This window comes from Nipponia nippon, unplaced genomic scaffold, assembly GCF_047370975.1.
Source record: "Nipponia nippon isolate SJK-2023a ecotype South Korea unplaced genomic scaffold, ASM4737097v1 scaffold_3, whole genome shotgun sequence".
NCBI classification, from domain to species: domain Eukaryota; kingdom Metazoa; phylum Chordata; class Aves; order Pelecaniformes; family Threskiornithidae; genus Nipponia; species Nipponia nippon.
The window spans coordinates 72,063,165-72,078,977 of NW_028262347.1; the positions used below are offsets into that span (position 1 = coordinate 72,063,165).

Genomic DNA, 15,813 nt, shown 5'->3' on the forward strand with positions numbered 1-15,813 from the left:
GTTCAGGGAGAGGCACATAGGAGGACTAGTACGGAAACTAGACTGGAAGATACGCTTAGGAGAGTACGTGATGTGCTCAGCCCATGGGACCAGAGTTAGTCTGAAGTAAACCTGGATTTTAAAGCCTAGCAAACTATGGGGTAAAAAGAATATGATTATTGCCCATATACTATCACATTGGGAAAGAAGGTATTAAACTGAAGGGTTATCACTGCTGTACACAAAAAGAATATCAACTGTCCATGAATAAATATTGCTGAAAATTAGAACAAGTCTGTCCCTGAAAGCAGTAATATGCTGGAAAAGTCTGTTAAGAGCTGTTGGGGGCATACTACCCAACTTGTTTTAAAATGGACCCTGGTAAATTCATGGATGGAAAAGTTGGATATAAATGAAATACCATGTTCATTAACATCTGAGAATCCCATGAAAATAAATTTTGCTCATTATACTCTAAATTGTTTCAGGCCTAGATGGAAATGAGAAGTAGGATGCCATCGAGGATGATAAAGAAAATTATTCTGAAGTTTGGGGTGAATATTTATTATTATATATACGAAGACTAAGATCTGGATAGCTAGTCAGTAATAATGAGTGTGTGTGGTCTTAAAAGGCTGTGGAGAAAGGCTGCTCTGCCCAAAAAGATCTAAGCACCAGCCCTCAGAATACCTGTCCAATAAGAAATGTCTACTTTCTAAAAATCAAGGCACCAACTCTCACTAGTCACTCTTGAAAACGTTAGCCAATCTTTTCATCCATCTCTGTTTACACAAGCAACCAACCAGTCTGTGCATGTTTTACCTGATACCGTAATTTGACAGTTCTGTAGCAAGACTGTCAGCCAAATCTGAAATTCAAAGTCAGTTTAGCAGGTGGAAAGCGGAAAGTCATTACTTTTCAATAATCCCAGATATTTAACTCACTTTTCTGAGAATTAGATCAGACACCAATCTGCATGGTACATGGATATTACCATGTGGAAAAAATATTTTTTCTGCTTGAAAACTGTGTGTGAGCAATATTGTGATTCACAATTAATGTTGCTTTAGTTCATGACAGTTTCCTGTTTTCTTCCGATTAACCTGTGCTTTTGATGCCCTTCATATGGGAAAACTGAAGTGACCTATCTATAGACCATTAGGCAATTCTCTAAGCCGCTTGGGCTACCAGAGCTCTGAAATAACTAAGAAACTTTTTGTCATCTTTGTGAAGGCAGAGCCAGCTTTAGGCACAGGCAAAGATGGTAGTGGCTTAGGGAGCAAGAGGATCTCAGCAACGAATACCTGTGACATTACCAACTTCTTCACCTATTTCTTATACAGACTTTTTAGCAGGGCCTGTAGCGATAGGACAAGGAGTAACGGTTTTAAACTAAAGGAGGGTAGATTCAGACTAAACACAAGGCAAAAATTTTTCACGATGAGGGTGGTGAAACACTGGAACAGGTTACCCAGAGAGGTGGTAGATGCCCCATCCTTGGAAACATTCAGGGACAGGCTACATGGGGCTCTGAGCAAGCTGATCTAGTTGAAGATATCCCTGCCAATTGCAGGGGTGATGGACTAGATGACCTTTAAAGGTCCCTTCCATCCCAAACCATTCTATGATTCTATGGCTAAACTTAATGTGGCTGTAGAGAAAAGAAGGTGTATGGGGATCTCAAAGAGTTCAAGGAGAAAGTTCCACCACTGATCCTTAGGATGAACTTCAAAAATGCTAGCAGAAAGAGGAATCAGATTGCCACAATGTGGTGAACTGGGTCAGTAAACTAATCTACACCAAAAATAAGCTGCAAAGTTAAAAAAGATAAGATACATGGGTTTGATGGACTGCACTGCTCCATACATAGTTAGGAACCAGCTTTTGGGAGGCTGTGGGAAAGAAGGTTTCCTTAAGCAAGTTTGCTGTTGAAAGAAAGTGCAGAGAACCATAACTGGAGTTGTTCTGCCTTGCTGTGAAGACACACTCTGAGATGTCATCAGAAGAGCAAAGAGACCTTTTCAGTTCTTTGTTGATCACATGACATAAGCATGGCTTAACATTGTCTGTTCTAACAGGGAGGACTGCATACAGAGAAAACAGAATATTGAGAGAGGGAGAAAACAACATATACTTCTGTTTTGATTTTATTTTAAATGTAATCATTTAAAATAATTCACAGGGATAACCTGCAACAATGACAACAAAAGCCTCTGTTTATGTTTAAAGTATGTGATTAGCAATCTGGGTGTTAAAAGTATTTTAGAAGCTTAACGGACCCATGGAAAGAAAAGTGGTATTCTGATATCAGCTGTTCTGCATAGTGATGATGTCTGATTTAATACTAGTTTATAGGCCAAGGCCTGCTTTATGCAAATTAAAATGCACTGTATTGAGCTGCAAAGTTAACATGCCTCTTATAGTAATATTGCAAATTCCCTAAATGCTTTACTGTAATATGGCCCAGTTACAGATTCTATAACCTAAATCATGTCTCAGTGATTTAGGAAGTGTTTAAACTATGCATTACATTAAATACACAGGAGTTAAAAAGGAAAGGTTCACCACAGATGCAACCTAATTCATCAGCACTGAATTGATATTGTACTAATATTTTGAAATGAGATTTGTTTTCTTGTTTTCCATTTGAGTGTTAATTTGTGTCATTTATTAAATTGTATGTATCTGTTTCTGGAGAACGTAATTAGTAATTAAGATAATTAACTTAATCGATTCAGAGATACCTTTCCTTGTATTACCTTAAGAAAAACATATACATCTTCTTTCCTCAGTTTAGTATGCCTAATTGGTGTATGATAAATTCACACAGTGTTTTGAATGAAATCTCAGTTGGGGGGGGGGGACAGACACGGCGAGCTGGGGAGCTGTCTGCAGGTAGAATGTTCTTTTTGGTATGGTTGCATCTGTGAAGCTACAGACTTTGGCCAGAACATCTGAGATCATGAAAATTAGGCTAATGCAATGAATGGAGTTGATTTCAGTTGATTGCAGTATGCAATCCAACCCACTCATAGAAACACATGAATAAGAATTTAATTTAAAATGACAGGTGAAGCATTTGCTCAGCTTTGAACAGGGGATGATGAAGGGTATTGTCAGCCCTTGTAAGCTAGTTAGATATAGTCCAAAACTGGAAAAAAGAAAAAAGAAAAAAAAAAAAAACCCTGACAATTTGGTAGAGGTTTGCTGCCATTTGGCCTGAAACTGATTGGTTGTTGTTCTATAACATCAGAACCTATCCAGAATATCTTCAGAGAGCTGTAGAAATAAGCAGAGAAATAGAAAAAAAAATTAGCCTCACAAGTTAAACAGATCTTAACCAGCAATTGAATCCAAGAGGGCAAGTGTTTTCCAATGAGTACGGCATCTTACTCTTCAAAGACCAGTGATTATGTTGCAGTGTTATTTCTCAAGTCGAGTTCACTCTGATGTTAAAACATGTTTGCAGTACATATCTACATCTAGTTATTATTTTATCTATTGTGTCTTTTCTGATGAAGGATCTTAAAACTCCAGGAAATTAGAAGTGCATTCTGGCTCCCCTTGCACAGGGATGAGATGGGGCAGATAGGGGGAGAAAATTTCTCTTTCTTTTTTTTCTGTCTTAAGCAGCTCCACAGGGATAGAGCTTTTAAGAACTGGGTAGAGGATTTAACAACACATCATGCACAGCTAAATTACAAATTGGATACAAGAGCCTTGTGCAAACACGTGTAAGTCCATGTGAGGTTAGTGTAACCAAAAAGAAAGTGCTAGGTCACTCTCTCCTACCTATCAAAGTGAACACATGTTGTTCTACCCTGGAACTCCTCAAAACACATGGAAATGTTCTGTCCATCTCTATTGTCCGAAAGAAGGCTGATGGTATCCAGCTCATGAAGAATAACTACCCCAAGGTAAGCCATGAGACAGGCTATGGCAAGAGCACTCCTTTAAGTGGTAGAGCTCAGGGGCTGGACATGCTCTATTGCTGCAAATAGCGGTGACTGGTGTGTATGTGGGTTCATGTTTGTGTGAGGTAGGTTTTAGAATTTGGGGTTTTTTGGTTCTTGCATCCATGAAACCAAGGATCAAGAAATGGAAACAAAACAGATGCATAAATAGCACCTCTTCTGTTTGTTTGTTATTCAGGAAAATAAAGGAAAGTTTGGAGTGCTTTCCTGTTAAACTCAATAACTTGATCCACACGCTTGTGCAGATGTCAGTGACAGGCTCTGCAAAGCCTCCAGCTCCAGAGACTGTCCCCCAAGAATGGATGATGCTGACCACAGAGAAGTCAATCGCAAGAGCCACCATTTTGGGGTTCAACAAAAAGTCTGACTCTGTATGTATTATGTTCTTTGCTTGCCCTCCTTTGCCTTCATCTTTAACGACTCTTCTGTGAGCTTATACACTTTCCCTCCTACTTTATAGAAGATGTGCTTGTGCCACATTAAAAGGATCACAGGATGAACAGCAGTGCCATAAGCTACCGGAGAGAAAGAACACCAGGCAGACAGTTATTAGCAGGGAGCCATTAAGGAGAACAGTTCATGCCCTATAGTGAAAAATAAATCAAGATCTAATTAAAGCATCCAGAAGGAAAGCATGGCACAAAATTAGGAAGCCTAATAGAAATTGGAGGCTGTTATATGATGCTTTAATGGTGCATTATTAGTTTTCACACACTGCAGTGATCTTTCAGTGTTTGAGTTATATGCTATCCAGGCAAGTTTCTCTTTCTGTGCAGCGAAGACTACAAATTACAAACTGAATTCTCTGGCACTTGGCACTACATTAAAGAAAGGTTTTTCTTTGTTAAAATCACCCTATATTTTCTCTTGTACAATTTTTTTAATGTACCTCTCTGATCATTTCTCTTTTCTGCCTCTCCCTTTTCCCCAATACAGCTATATCTAGTCCAGGTGGTGCAAACCTGCAATGTGGTCACTTTTGTGGAAAAATCATTCGACCAATTCTCAAAACTTCACAGCCATCTCCAGAAGCAATTTCCATCACATGCCCTCCCAGAGTAAGGCAGCATATTAGCGAATGTTATTCTGCTGTTAAATGATTCTCTCTGTGCACAGATAAAAATGTGAGAAAATGTATGGCAGACATATTTTTAGAAACGCAAAGGCAATGTGACGTATTCTATCAAGCCTTCTATTCAGCCCCAGAAGAAACTGAATCATAGACCATTGTGACAATCGAACATTTATATATTTTATTGTTCCTTTTTTAATGGGAGGAGGAGGGGGGAACAGCCTGGGCCTGACACAGCTATTCCTGAAATCAGCGCATAAGTGGTATTGACTTCATTAAAGGCACGATAGGGCCTTTAATAGTTCTTATTTTCTGCATGATGTTGATCAAAACTCATAGCAAAATCCATATATTAAAGCAATGTAGGAATGTTCATGCTGGGTCAGAACAGAAACAAGCCAATCTCTGACACTGGCAGGTGTGATCAACCTTTTTACAAAAAGATGCACAAACTCCCCAGCTGAGAAATATGGAATAATCTTATGTACTATCCTGGCCCCAAAAACTGATTCTTTGTGCCTTGCATCATTCAGTTTACTATCTCTTGAAAAATATGCTATCATTAGTTGCAATAATTCTGAGTATTACTTTTTATCCATGTCCATGTCTATTCCTGCTTTTCATATTCCAAATCTTATTTCTTCACAGTTTCCTGGGACAGTGAGTCCCATGGTTAATTTCTGTCTTATGTAAAACAGCTTTGCCTTATGTCATGATTGTCCATGGCTTTGGTAATACAAGTGGAGTTATGTATTCTACAAATATCATATACGTTATAGTGCATACACCACTGAGAACACTGTAGTCCTCTCTTAAACAGTCACACTGACTCAGCTGATACAAGCCCTTCTTCAAGCTCAATCTACAATAAAACATAAAGCTGGCCAAAAAGACAAGCAGTTTACTTGAACCAAGCTGAGAATCAAGCGATAGGCTTGAAAAATAGAAAGGTCATTGAGGTTTGGCCTGAAGTAAATAGCCACAGACAAGATGGTTTTGATTTAAAAAGTAAAGTCCACAAATTTCAGATCTAAATTTGATATTCCCCCAAGCTTGTGTGAGGCATTCAGTTAAGTGGCTTTAGGTTAGTTAACTCTACAGAAACTTTCTCCTACCTGAGGGGATTTTAATTGACTCCAATTTGACTCATTATGACTGGCTCACATGAACTGCTTTGCAGCAGCTGATGAGAACTGGAATTTCACTAAACACTGAAAGTGCTTGAATCATGGGTTTGATTTGGGGATATTTGCACGCTAACTATTAGGTTGTAAAATAAAATATTTAACAAGTACCTGTTTATGATTTTTTCCTGTGGTGAGCAGAGCCCTTTGAAGGAAAACGTATTTCTCTTTAGAAATGCATAGACCTCAGAAACACTGTAGTGCATTTCAAAAATAGTACTAGCCATTTTTCAGATAAATCTACCTTTAATAAAATCCCTCATAACATTTTCACTGCAAAAGAGAGTTCCAGAACTCACAGAAGGTTAATCTGCGTATACTGAGGCTGTGTCTAAGAGCTCCAGAGCTTTATTGTCATAATTCAGTCCCAGCACTAAGCTGTCGCAGTATGATCTTTCTCCAAGACTGTGTTAAAATAATTTGTTTTATGACGTTTCTTTATATGTATGTTCTTTAATGTTAAAGTTTTGGTTTGTTTTCTAACAGAACTTTGTCAGTTTGAGGCTTTTCATGTATTCCAGATTTTATTCTAATAATAAAAACCTAATTATTTCTTTATAGGGAGTTATCACTGAAACTGCCGTGCCATATCAGACCATTAGTCTGTCTGTGTGTTACAAAGCTCCAGCTCTGGCCGATGCCAGGTGCTTCAAAGGAAGGAAAAAGCCTTGTTCCATAATGTAACCACAAAATCAGTTTGAAAATGTATGATTTAAGAGTAAAATGTCTAATATTACTAGAATAATTGGAACTGCTAACAGAAAGGACTTGGTTACTGCTTTGTATTGATTCATGAAATTGTATATATTCATGTCTCATTAGGAGGAAATAATGCAATATGAGCCTGCTTCATACAAGTGCTAAATGCTGGTTATATCACAAGAAACTAATGGCAAAAGCTTGGAGTTCTTAGTGTCTGAAATTTTGCTATTGACATGTAAACATTCAGCCTATATTTATAAGTCAAAGCACAGCTGCCCCAAGCAAGCCCTTGCACTCTAGCACCTTCCCTCTTATTTGGTTTCAGACAGAGTATTAATTGTGTTTAATTATTGTTTTTTAAAAGGCCAAAAATCTTTTCACCCAACAAGCATTTTAGTGATGTAATTTATACACAGAATGTTCATCAAGCTAATAAGTAGGAAATGGAATCTGCTATGCAGGATGTCTGCGCGCAGCACAAGTTTATATTTTTCTGATATACTTAAGATAGATGCAAAGCTCAAAATCATCTTGGGAAGTTAACCTTTTCCAACACAAGTGTGTTCACAAGTGCAAAGTCAGTTTCAGCCATAGGCACAATTCGGCAAAAGCATGAAGACCTTTTATAGACGTGTTCAGTACTGCCACAAGGTTCGTATTGTCCTCCACTGCAGCAGAGTTACTGGTGCTATCAATCAGCAGTTTCTCTGTCCTTTGTTTGGCCACTGTGCTTAGGATGCATCTTCTGAGGGCCTACATTTTACAGCTGGAGTCCTCTCTTTGTGTTATACAGTCTAATTCATTTTAAGCTGCTTCCAAACAGAACCTCCCTACCATCTCTTGAAAGAAGTCCTTTTTGTGACCCAGAGGAACCCAGAACACTCACAGGCTATCTGTGTGCCAAATGACCTGGCCTCTATTTTTATCTGTGCAGCTCATATATGTCATGATCCTGGGTCATATCACTCCCCCCTCTTCATCCTGTGTTCTGTCACTGTAATTTCATGGGACAAGAATTGCCTCTTACTATTCATTTGTACAGCGCCTAACTGAGCCCTGATCTTTCAGTGCTATAGGCAAAAATAATCAAAAGGTCATACATACGTACAATATGCTTCTATCATCCTGGCCCCTTGCTGTTTTAATTGCAGACTAAGTTATACCAGTGCTGGGTTCTTCCTCAGCAGTATTACACAAGATAGGTAAAGATCTGTCTGCTCCTAAAAAGAATTACAATATCTTGTTAATCAGTATTCTCTTCATAAAAGGCCTTCTGTTACAAAACAAGCTTAAAAAAGCCCAACCCAACAGGTCTAATTACACTTCATAAAATCTAATTACATTGAATCCCTTGGTAACAAAAACTGTGGGTTAATCATCTTTTATGATTATGATTTTATTTTCACTAGGTGAGGCTACTATTTGCCATTTTTAAAGCTGGGTGGTTTGCAAAGCTGGCCAGTGTTCCTCTCTAGGGATGGGAATCCAGTGCTCCGTGTATTGCTATTTGGCTGGCCTTTGGAAAGCTGATGACATCTTATCACTGAGCTGTGGAATTAGGTAAAACCTGTTCGAAGTAGGATCTGACCAGCTGCCTTTCAAAAGGCCAGCCAAGTGCCTCTTTTCAGTGTATTGCACTGCTAGATGGCTCTTTAGTCGTTTGTCTGAGGCCTTCAGATATCTCTTGACATCTAGTGGATAAACAAGGTTGTACCAGAAAAAAGAAGCTTGTAAACAAGACATGGTTAACTATTTACAGTGGTGGTGTAACATGAAATACAACCAGATCAAAACTTCTACCTTTCTATATCACAGAGGTTAGAGGATGTAAAGCATAATATTAGTTATGAATCCCAACATTAGCAATCCATATCACAAAACCCATTACATGCAATTTAGCACAGCTAGATTTTCTAATGCTCCTTCAACCTGAGAGACAAATAGTGCTTGTCAGGGCAAGGTTAATATAAATTGATTATGTGTATTGTTAAAAATCTAACCTTTTGACTGATCTAATGTGCATTGTTTCTAAAACGCAAAGATGATTCAAGTAAAAAAAAAATGTGGGGTTTTGACATTTTCAGTCACCAAAGCATTTGAAAATTGACATAAGGCCATTCTATGCATATGTCATTTATTTGCTAAACTGAAATGAAATTCATCTTAATAAAAATTCAGCAAGAACATTACTATTATTATTGTTATTGCTTTTGTTGGGATTGATTTTGTTATTGTGATGATCATTTGTTTTCACATATTACTTTTATTATACTAGCACCTGAAATTACATATGGGATGAGGGACCTGCTCTGAAAAACTTATCTACACTCTAAATAGCTAAGGTAAAAAAGCAAGCAATTCATAAGATGTCACATTGTTGCTGTAAGGCTTTGGTACTCAATATTCTATGGTAAGGGTTTGCATAGCATGACCCCTGGGCTGAGATCAGAGATCTGTTGTGCTGTGCACAGTGCAAAAAATGGGGAGGGTTGTGTTTTCCTGGGATCATAAAGGGCCAATTTTTTAGAGGTATTTAGATACCATAAAATGCAAATAAGTGCCTTTTAGGATTTTTTCTTTTTATATTTTTTTAATTAATGATTTAGACAGGAAAAGGGGTACAGTATGAAACAGAATATCAGCAAATTATTAGAAGAACCAGAGTCAGAGGGTAAACAATCTTCTGGACACTGTACTCATCCCTTCTTCTACCTGCAAAACCTTTTAGAAAGTGCTAACTTTCTTCTGTTAAATAGAGGTGGAAATATTTTCAGCAAATACAGTACAAGAGTTATACTTACGAATATTCTTCTTTTGCAGGTTTCCCCACTCATGGCATTTACCTTTTACAGATCTTGAACATAAAAGAGTGAAGGATTTGAATCTCTATCTGAAGCAGCTATTAAGTGGATCCAGGAAACTGGCTAATGTGAGCACTTCCAGTATTTATTTTATTTGCATATGACTTTTAGTAGCATTGTACCAAAAGAATCAGGAAGCTTTCCATGGCCTCATTTGAAAAAAAAAAAAAAAAATTACATAAACGACATGTCTTCTAATGCAGCTGCTTTGAGGTGGAGCCATTGTAGCATTCATCAGAATGTAAGACAAAGACAAGAATGACTGAAAAATAGTTTATTAGACCCGGCAGGGCATTTTTCAAAATAACTTCTCTTCCTTTGCTGCCATCCAAAAGTAGTGATTCACTGAATTTTTGACAGTAAGGAGTAGGTTCTGAGGAATGTAATGTCTAAAAAAGGAATAAGTTTTGAAATATTGAAAAGTCTGATTTTGACAGTTTTTAAATGAAAAGTTCTATTCTTTCAGCCCAGAAATACTCTTAATTTCAAAATTTAGTTAACATGTAGAATAAATTGTTTTGCAAACATAAAACCAAAACCAGAATGTTTCAATATTATCAGAATGACACATTGTGTATATTAAAATTGGTGTTTTCTCATTTTTTATTCATTATTGTTTTCTGAGATTTCATGTTCTCCTCCTGTTTCAAAATGGAAAATTGAAATGCTAACAAACACTGACTCTTCATTGTCTGGCCCGGGACAAAGCCTTATGCACCTCAGCATCGTAAAAGTCAGGGCCAAGAGCAACTAACAGGCCCCATGCACCCTGGGAGGATCATTACGCTGCCTCACTTCAGAAGCTGGTCAATTACTGATGGTGATACCAGGGTCTGAGAGAAAGGAGCATCTCCCAGCGACCAGCTGTTGGCAGGAAAGCTGTCAGACAGGCAGGAAAAAAGGGTGTTTTACGTTAGAACCTAGGCTTACATGGAGGCTAGTAAATTCAAGGGAGCCAAGGCATGAGCTTGCGCGTTGACCCTGCTGTTTCACTGTTGGCATACTCTCTAGCAGAGCTTGGGCCTCTGCCAGGGGAGCCATGTCATGTCCCATGGCCTCAGGGCCATAGCACAAACTGGGGCTGGTTTGCTTTAGTAGCATAGACAGTCTAGGATGCCAAAAGAGGGTATGACAGGATGTTGTTTCTCCAAAATTTCAAACATCTTGCAGGAAGAGAAAAATGTTTGCTGCCTAACTATATAACTTTCCCAGCTGTGACTGTAATGGATAAAGAGGAAATTGTCCATATGTAAAACAAACAGTTTTCTTATTAATATGAATATAAATTCTGTGCCCTGAGTTGAAATTGAGATTTCCAAAGAGGATAGATAATATCTGTCTCACAGAGTTACACTTCGTTTGGTATGGACAGCTGACTTCGGTGCTCGGTTCACTTGACTGACCTTGCCAAATAAACCGCACAAGTTGGGGTTAATTGTTGTGCAATTTCTGTCACTCATGTTAAGGTCGTGGGTTTATTTTACATTAGCACCTTTTGGTCACAGCTGAGGAAAAAACTGATATAAGCCAGTGACCTAGAAATGAAGAGCTCTGTATCTTCTGCTGTGCTCTGGGCTGCTGTAAGGTACATGGATTTTCAATTTGGGCCAAGCACTGCTGTGTAGAAGCCTAATCTACAGTTGAAAAATTAGACTGCCTAAAGCCCTGGGATAGTAATAAAAACATTTCCCGGTCACGCACAGAAGCTCTCTTTTCCCTCCTGCTCCATGGTCTGTGGATGGGCTAGTGATCAGCCAGAGCATGCTGCCTTGCAATGGGCTTCCTAATGCCTTTCCTCCTCCCTTTATGGTCCTGCAGCATGCACCCATGGAGCTGGGTAAGTTCTCCCACCACGCTGGTGCTGAGACACTGGGACACAACCACAAACAGGGTATTCAGAAGGAACTATGGACAGATCTGCTTGGGGACATACGCTCGTGTGGCTCTGAATGAGCCCAGTGGGGCTATCAGACATGCTGGACTATGCAGTTGCTGAAAACCGTTCCGGTCTGGTACAGCCTATAGTACTGAACCATGAGGAGAAAAAAACAATTTTGTGCCTAAGAGGGCTGCACAACTACTGGTGTGCTGGCCTTGGGGGCCACGATAATAAATGGAGTAATGAGCAGATTGTTTCCATCTGTAAAGTGCTATTGCACGTAGGAAATCATCTTGCTTAGCACCATGTAGCTAACCCGCAAATCTAGATGATAACCTTTAAAGTTATTGATACTCTATAAACATTGAATCATTATTTTTACTTCAATATGCTTCTCCTGCTGGGAGATGTGAAAAATTTAGAAAATACTGATGTGTTCTGACCCATTTAGAACAAGGAAACCAGTCAGTGGGTAATTTCCTTTGTATTCCCAGCTGAAGGCTTCTCTTCGACTTTTTCCTTTGGTATGACTCTTTTGAAAGTGTCATTGTGTCTTCTTGGTTTTACTCAGAGCAGAAAGCAAAGCTAGGAGGCTTTCTTGATAAAAATAAATACAATTATTTTGTCTCTCTTCATCCCTTGGACAACTTTGCAGTGAAATTTGTCCTTTTTCTCAAATTGCTAGGGAGCCTGACTGAAACCATTTAGTGAGTTGTCTGTTCTCAAGCATTATCAAACCATCATTCCTATGAAATAGTAAAACTATGTAGGAATAAATAATTAATTCAGAAATTTGTGAAGAAATCTTGTAAGAACAGATGCCTGTAGAGCAGGATTCCCTTTACTTTCTTGACACAGTCATTTCTTTCTGCTGAATTGTACCTGTACGGTATCGTAGCTGTATCGTAGCTGTACAGTATGCTGGACTATTGTCTGAGATGGAGAAAAAAGCTTTTATTTCATTATAAAATACCCTTGCTACCACTGTAAACACATTACCCTGATTGACACCATTTTTAGCTCTGAAAAGTTTAGTCCAGTCCACACAGGATTGACTACACGCTTGGTTCTACCAATTAAGTAATTAAAAATCCTAGAAATAAAGAATTGGATTATATCCAAAGTCCTTCCTTAGTCATGCCTTAAGTGCATGCTTTTTAGTCCAGACTGAGTTCTGATTATGAAAATTGTGTTATAATTAAAAGTAGGTCAGAATGTCACTGACCTTTTCTGCTAAATGGTTTGAACGAAGGAGGAGTGGTGGAAAATAGCTGCCTTCTCATTTGCACCATAGCTCAAATGGAATTAAATGTTTCTTTAAACCCTTCTTTAAAGAACAGAAACTTCAAGCCACCTTCCTCTGTCTCTGAATTTTAGTATCTGATCCAAAAAATGCAGAAACATCAGCTGATGGAGATATTTGCTGTTGGGGCAGTTTAAATGCTTAAACGTGCTCATATGTCTGTCCCTATTCAAAGCAGTTTTTTAAGTCTGTGGGTTACTTTCAGCATAAGCCTCATTCGCCGATTTCCTCTTAGGCATTCGTTGAAGAGTTGCCTAGAATAGGAGTGCTTTTCCTAAATTCAGGTTAACACTCAGTTATAAATAACTACACCACCAGACTAAGAACAAGCTATATAAACAACAAGCTATATTCATTACATCAATCACTAAAATGCAAAAGTTGATGCACCTTCATTGTGATATTGAGTCATTTAGGATCAAAACCACCACCTTTTTTAGTTTCATTCTACTCCTCCCAAACCAGTGGCAACATATGTGATCACACCGTAAGAGTATTTAGTTTTGTGCCAGTTGCACCATTGCTGACTGGCTCATCAGCTGCACACGTTGAAATGCCTGGGTCTTCTAGATCAGCAAGGCAGCGTACTCCACAATGTTTAGGCTCCTGGAGTTTTGCTTCATTAAGTGGCAAAACAACCAAGTGGTGCCACCAATAAGAGATGAAGCATCGAGAAACAATAAATTGAAGGTTGGTAACATGGAGGAGGACAAAAATATACATTATCAAAGTATAAATCAAATCTGTGACAAAAGGCAGCTGCTGCTGACCACTTCTACATTTTTCTCTATTTCACTCTTAACTCCAACTGAGTGATGGGCTGAACGGAGATTGCAGCCCAAATCTCATAACATATCATATAAATTAGGGCTGCCCTACTGGCTTGTCATTTTACTACTGTATTGTAGGAGGGCTGTACACCCCCTGGGGACACAAAAGCAAGGTAAGGCTCCATTAATTTAGTCTGCTCTGGGCCCTGGTGTCAAACAGCAGCATTGACAAAGCTGAATGTCTTCATGCTTATCTTGAAAAGACAACTTACACCTGGCTTGGGTATTACAAGTGAAAAATCTAAAGCTGAATCTAAGGCAATGTTTTATATAGCAACCGTGTGTTTTTAGTAACATTCTATGGATAATCTTCCCATTCTCGTTGTTTAAAAGAAGTGGCATTTAATTTGTGGATATTGTTATTGATAACATAGCTCAGACACTAGATGTACATACTGATCTTGCAAAACTACATAGCATTAAATAAGCAAATGTTATTTGTCCCACATCTTTCACATAGATTGGGTTTGTGTGCAAGATCAGTGGGCTTGGATGTTTGAGGGGGTTTGTTTATCATTGTGGCAGGGTTTGGCAAACATAATAGTAAGTGCAGGTGCACAGTAGGCTAATCAGCAAAAAGAAATTAGGTATATTGGGTTTTGACTCTAAAAATTTTCTAAGTATCCAAATTAAATAAGGACTTTGGGGCCAAAGATAAATCTAATGCAAGCAGGTAAACAAACAGTGACAGTGTATCAGCTATAGATAGGTTCTATAAACAGCTCTATGGTGACTTATTGGCTGTGTAAAAGGGCTTTAAAGAGGATGTAAATGGAAATGATTGTAAATTACGTTCACTCATTTTCAACGATACAGTGAAAACCAGGACCACAGCGTTGTTCTAGAGTGGCTAATGTTTTACACTATAAAAGTAATCAAGTTTGATAAGAACTTCCCATATTTCATTTGTATTTTATTCACTGGCACTACTTGGGATTTGCAGAGATGAGAAAATAGCTCCCGCAGTGCCCGTATGGAGGTACATAACGCAGTGGTACAAAGTGCACCTGAGATGTGTGGGTCCCTTAAACTCCCACCGCTCCCGTACTCCTGCAGTAAGGCATCCAGCAGAGCCAAAATGGGGAGGGTTCAAAGTCCACTCTTTTCTGCTGTCCTTTCCTGAAGTTATAATAGCTGCAGCAAGGTCAGCTTTTTCTGGTTTCTTTCTTTCCTGCTGATTCTCCATCCTGTTAAAGTATAACAGGTGCATGGGTGTTCTCTGACCCCAAATCTACTCTAACACAGCTGAAAAGAAAGCTGAAAGCAGAGGAGAGGCTGCTTTTCTTTCTAACGAAATTAAATCTGGCTTGAAATCTGGCTGTGTTTCACTAACAGCAGAGTGCTTTTCTAGTTAGCCTCTGATGGAGAGCAGTAGACAAATTCTACCATGCTACAGTGGTGCAGGGCTGTGCCAGCTCCCCTGATGCCACTGAAATTGCTTATTTCAGTTTTATCCTAGTGGAAGTGAAGATGGAATTTGTCCCTTTTGAGTTTAATGGGTGAAAAAAGGTCATGCATGAGTTCTAGCCAGACCAACACTGATGCACCCATACAAACCTGGCAGCTCCCCAATAGGCTAATGTTACTGAGTGACATGAAGAAATATCAGCATTACCTGTTAAAGAATGTTGTCTTATTAGGTAAGAATGGTTAGACAAATGATAGGAGACTGTCCTAAAAATCCCTAAATGGGCAGTATTTTAGGAAATTTTCATTTACCAATTTAAAGGTAAGAATTCCAAGGGAAAAAGGGCAGGTGAGTGCTTGTGGTCATCCTCAGTGCCTGCCTATCTGCCAAGACTGTCACAGGATCTCTAAGATTCCCACCTGTCGTCACATCTTTGTAACAACAATTGCTTGTTTAGAAGTGGACTCTATCCACCTAAATACAGTGTGCTTTTGGTCATACATATATTCAAAGCTCTGATGTGCCTGTTTCCATTTAGCAGTGTAATTAGATGCATGCTTAACTAAGCATACGCTTCAGTCCCATTGATTGGGGTCCAATTGAAGTCCCATTGATTTAGGA

General features: G+C 38.7%; 1 protein-coding gene across 1 annotated transcript in view; it reads left to right on the top strand.

The window, feature by feature from the left end:
• The window catches only part of PIK3C2G (phosphatidylinositol-4-phosphate 3-kinase catalytic subunit type 2 gamma), a 209,504-nt gene that overhangs the window by 161,133 nt on the left and 32,558 nt on the right, over window positions 1-15,813 (top strand). The window contains exons 27-29 of the mRNA XM_009471034.2: window positions 4,132-4,324; window positions 4,890-5,011; window positions 9,732-9,840. Of these exons, the coding sequence (XP_009469309.2) occupies window positions 4,132-4,324; window positions 4,890-5,011; window positions 9,732-9,840 (424 nt within the window). The remainder of the gene's footprint in view (window positions 1-4,131; window positions 4,325-4,889; window positions 5,012-9,731; window positions 9,841-15,813) is intronic.